We start from the raw sequence: 5,421 nt of genomic DNA, 5'->3' as shown, positions 1-5,421 counted from the left end.
TTTTTAATTCTTTTGAGATGGAGTTTCACTCTTGTCACCCAGGCTGGAGTGCAGTGGTGCGATCTGGCTCATTGCAACCTCCACCTCCTGGGTTCAAGCGATTCTCCTGTCTTAGCCTCCTGAGTAGGTGGGACTAAAGGCATGTGCCACAACTCCTGGCTAATTTTTGTATTTTTAGTAGAGACGGGGTTTCACCACGTTGGCCAGACTGGTCTTGAACTCCTGACCTCAGGTGATATGCCCACCTCAGCCTCCCAAGGTGCTGAGATTACAGGCATGAGCCACTGTGCCCAGCCTAGAACATGTTTCAAATGTGAGTAGTCCTAAGGAGTCCTAAAAAGAAGCTTAGTCACTGCTAAGAGTTGTCATATGCATGTCAATGTGTATATATAACAACTTATTGTTCTATATGCAATAAATATATACAGCTTAATTTTGTTTAGCTGTCAAAAAAAAAAAACAGTGCAAGCTAGATTTCTCCTTTTAAATTGAGCAGCATTTATTTCAGTAAATTAAGAAGTATGGTCTTTGGTCTGGATTAGCCCAGTGTCAAAGTCTGTGCACAAAAGACAAAATACACCTATTTATCAGCATGACCTCTAAATTACTGCAACAGTACACAGATTAAAACAGTGACTTTCTTCCATACTTGCTCAAATAAACAACATAAGAATTATTTAATTATATATACGCCCACAGCCAACCTTTTCAAAAGGATAACTAATTTATATACATAAGCAATCACACAAACCTGACTTATACAGTTTTATAAACACTTCACTAAATTTTTAAAGGTATGCAAAATATATTGGCCTAATTACGTATGAGTACAATCAGGAAGATTATATACATATATACATTTTTAATTATAACATGAGTTCCATAATAATCCATTTGTTTGACCCTAAAGCGTCAATCTTACCAGAAGCATCAAATTCTCTATTTTTGGATAATGGGGTACAGATTTCAAGGTCTGATTTTAGCTGAGAAAAGGATATACTATCTATAACAAGCCTAATGACTAAACAGCTGCAGATTCTAAAAAAGAGTTTTATAATACTCTGAGATAGGCACTAATTTATGCTTTAAATTTTCCATCCAGTGATATCTTTTTAGACACATGCAAGGAGAAAGCAACAACACTTAAGGAGCTGGTATGTGACCTCATGTAGTGAAGGACAGCAAAGAGAGAAATGTTTTAGATGTATCTCATTTGCAGCAACCTCACAGGCTTGGTTTTTTTTTTTTTTTTTTTTTTTAAATATCTATTCTTCTGTCTCTTCAGACAGACCATAAAGCCACATGAAGGCAAGAAAAGTATGTTTTATTTATCCTTGTAACTCCAAGTGCCCTACACAGAGTAACTAAAAATCAGAGTTCACATTTAGAGTTGGTTTCCTAAGAGCAGAGATGTCCATTCTCATCCACTTTCACACTGGGCCCATTCTGCTGGCACTAACAGTGTGTGTTTTGAGAACCAGGTACACAAAAACAACCATTTTAACAAATCAGTAAATAGAAAGATAAAAACAATATATTTGAATAATAACTTAATTTTTACATAAAAGGCAGAAGGAGAGCTTAAAGTCACATGAAAGTATAGAGAAAAAGGTTACAGGTTGAAGTATGACAATGACTACGAGAAAACATTTGAACTCTGTACATGATGTATAATATATACCAGATATATGTATATGTAATACATATTTATGCATGTGTATATGTACATATGTAAGATATGTATATATCTCAGAAATCTCTGAGTTTTAAAACCCAAGATTAGAAGAACTGAAGCTTCCATTTGCAATGTTATCTAAACAGAGCCACTATATAAAAGGAAAGGTTTTATGTTCAAGAAAGAGTCAAATTTAACTTGGAAACTAATAACCTATTTCCCCCAAGTAATATCCACCCAGGAATTTCTTTTTAAGCTTCAGAAACTTATAACTAAAGGCAACTCATTAAAAGTATATAGCATTTAGCATTTTATTAGGGAGATTTTCATTTGTTTAATTTCAAACCACAGTAGTATTTCTTAACAAGGTGTTCAAGGTGCTAAATTTATTTTTAATACATTTATTATTTTAAATTCTTAATCATCTTTAATCAAGAACCAATAGTATTCAAACCATTTTTGAAAATTTAATGGCAAAGAAGTCTTCAGGTAACTATTATTAACATAAAATAGTTCAACTACCCAATTTCAAGAATACAAAAGCCACTGCCCGAAAGTGAGAGATCTGTGATTTAAAACACAAAAATATATTAACCGTCATGAAGGCTGAAATCCAAAAGGCAGGTAGTATTTTGTACAATAGGAAAGAAAAAGTAAATATAAGAGTATCATCTTTATTTACGTGTGTGCATATTTACATACATACACACATATATTATTTTCAATAGATGACAGATTCAAGAGTTTAAATGTCTTGGGTTAAATTGCTAAAATCATCACAGACAAAACCTTGGTCCTAACAAATAATATGCAAATAAAGCCAAATACTCAGATTAGGTATGCCATAATAGAAAAATATTTAAGCTAGTGTTTGTTACAGTTTCAGTGCTTGCCATCTGAAAGTTACTCTCCAAGTAAAACGTGCTTACTATTGAACAACAGCTATGGAAACTTCAAATAACTTCTCTGAATAATTTCTGATTATCATACTAAAATAATTTCTAGTAAGGTTCATTTCACAGCTGTTTAAGGATGATCAACTATAGCCAATAATCATAATCACACACTATTATCCCAAGTCTTAGCTCATATCCAAACACCTACCTTATTATCCTTCAAATCTGGATTCAAATGCATCAAGCAATCTAAGTTAATGGGTCTCTATGAAAAATACTAAAAAAAAAAAACCTTCTCTTTGCTCATAAGTACTTGAACATAAATTAAATCTGTCACTGCCTTGCTTTCTTCTTCCCATCCCACCACCTTTTCTCTTTTCTCATTAGGCAGCTTTTCATTTATACAGTCATGCATCACTTAATGACAAGAATACATTCTAAGAAATATGTCATTAGGTGATTTTATCACTGTACAAACATCATAGAGTGTACTTACACAAACCTAGATGGTACAGCCTAATACTACCTAGGCTACATGGTATAGCCTTACTGAGTACCATATTCAGTAAATATTTGTGTATCTGAATATAGATGTTTTTTATCTAAACAAAAAATACCATATCATAATCTTATGGGACTATCGTACATGCTGTCCACTGTTGACCTAAATGTCATTATGAGGTGTATGGCATAGGTCGGCTGAAAAAAAAATAGCATGTGATTACTAAGAACTAAGAACTACCCAACCATCATCAAGCTTCTCTAAAAGTAGTCTCTTTCTGGCCACATTCCCATATTAATTCTACTTCATTAAAGAACATTATCATAACCAGAGTTTTAATTACAGGTTGATCATCCCTAATTCCAAAATCCAAAATGTTCCAAAATCCAAAACTTTGAGTACCGATATGATGCCACAAGTAGAAATTCCACATATAAGTACATAAACTTTGTTTTACGCAAAAATTTAAAATATTGCATAAAATTACCTTTAGGCTGTATGTATTAAGTATACATGAAACATAAATGAATTTCCTGCCTAGCTTTGAGTCCCATCCCTAATATGTCTCACTATGTATATGGAAAAATTCCAAAATCCGAAAAAATAAAAAACATTTCTGGCCCCAAGCATTTCAGATAAGGAATGCTCAACCTGTACATGCCCATATGCACAGAGTACTGCATTAGTTTCAAAACAGTTAAACATATATAGATATTTCTTCTTAAAAATCATGTACTTGCCTTGTGTCTGCATTTAAGTACAACTCCATAGGCTCCTACAATAAAAAGAAATAAACAATCAAGGGCATGCATACAAATTATAGGTCTTGAAAAAATCAAAGCTCTGCTATATTGACATTGCTTCTCAGTGTTATAATAATGACTCCTAAAGTGACGAGATTCTATATTGGTAATGCAATAATGAGCCACATACAAATGGAACATACTTTATTATACATTTATTATAAATCAAGAGTATAGACAAGTCATTTCCTCCAACAAGTATTTTTAAATGTTTCTCTTTTTAAAGAAAATCTCATGGGAGATATGTTTAAATGTAGGCTTACACATTTATGAAGATTTGGTGTTAACTTTGAAAATTAACTCAAAAAATTCGCTGGAACTTAAGAGCTAGGCCAGCCATGGTAGCTCATGCCTGTAATCCCAGGACTTTTGGAGGCCAAGGCTGACAGATCACCTGAGGTCAGGAGTTCAAGACCAGCCTGGCCAACATGGCAAAACCCCATCTCTACTAAAAATACAAAAATTAGCTGGGCATAGTGGGGGGCTCCTGTAGTCCCAGCTACTTAAGAGACTGAGGCAGGAGAATCATTTGAACCCGGGAGGCAGAGGTTGCAGTCAGCTGAGATAACACCACTGCACTCCAGCCTGGGCAACACAGCAAGACTCCATCTCAAAACAAAACAAAACAAAACAAAACCAAACCTTAAGAGCTAATGACATCCCAATAGTAAACTCAAGCACAGAGCTCATCAAATACACTGTCTGTTCTATGAGACATTAAAATCTAAAATCTTCCTCTAGGATACTGAAATGCCCCTCTTTTTTTTTTTTTTTTACGTTTTTTTGTAGAGACATGATCTCGCTATGTTGCCTAGGCTGGTCTCAAACTCCTAGCCTCAAGCAATCCTCCCACCTCAGCCTCCCAAAGTGCTGGGATTACAGGCATGCACCACCACACCCAACTGAATGTCTCTCCTGACTGGCGAAATGGTACAGGCCTCAGTATTCCAATTAATAGCTAGTAGGATTTGCTACCTTTCGCCATAAAGACTCACTTCATGCACAAAGGCCACATGTATTTCTTTGTATTATTTTCTTTGGTGTATTTCGATAAGTAACCACCTTTGGGGTTACTTATCCTATTATCGAGGCAATAGGCTTCTTCCTTAGAAGTAGAACAGAGTTGACAGCGAGGTCCCAGGAAACTGAGGTTAAAAATATAGTGTGAAAAATCTAATTAAGAGAATCAAAATGTAATGAATGATAGCTGAGCTTTGCAAAAACATCAAGAACATTAACATTAGCAGACCGGCAAGCCTGCATTCATCTACGAGAAGGGGGCTTCAGGGAGACAAAATTGGGAAATGTGTCTCCAATAGAGTCTACAGGACCTGAACAAGTCTCCCTCACTTTGGTAGAGATGGATGAATCCTGTTGTCACAGTTAGCACAGAACCAGCCATTATAACCATCTAACTTAACCCCACAATTGCCAGGCAATTGTCCAATTCTCTAACTGCCTATGCCAGTTTTTCTATGGGGTGGAAAATACACTGTCTAAACTACAAAAATGTAGATTTTGCTTGACAGATTTTTTTTTTTTTTT

At 34.9% G+C, this 5,421-nt stretch overlaps 1 protein-coding gene across 3 annotated transcripts in view; it reads right to left on the bottom strand.

The window, feature by feature from the left end:
* Nucleotides 1–5,421, bottom strand: part of CDKL5 (cyclin dependent kinase like 5) — a 213,136-nt gene that overhangs the window by 134,293 nt on the left and 73,422 nt on the right. For all 3 annotated transcript variants that reach the window (XM_037742797.1, XM_017540632.2, XM_037742796.1), the window contains exon 3: nucleotides 3,814–3,848. In XM_037742797.1, coding sequence (XP_037598725.1) covers nucleotides 3,814–3,848 — 35 coding nt within the window. The remainder of the gene's footprint in view (nucleotides 1–3,813; nucleotides 3,849–5,421) is intronic.

The sequence above is a fragment of the Cebus imitator genome, unplaced genomic scaffold, assembly GCF_001604975.1.
Source record: "Cebus imitator isolate Cc_AM_T3 unplaced genomic scaffold, Cebus_imitator-1.0 Scaffold128, whole genome shotgun sequence".
Classification (NCBI taxonomy): domain Eukaryota; kingdom Metazoa; phylum Chordata; class Mammalia; order Primates; family Cebidae; genus Cebus; species Cebus imitator.
Note: the sequence above shows the minus strand (reverse complement) of the source record. Positions and strands in the feature narration are given on the sequence as shown.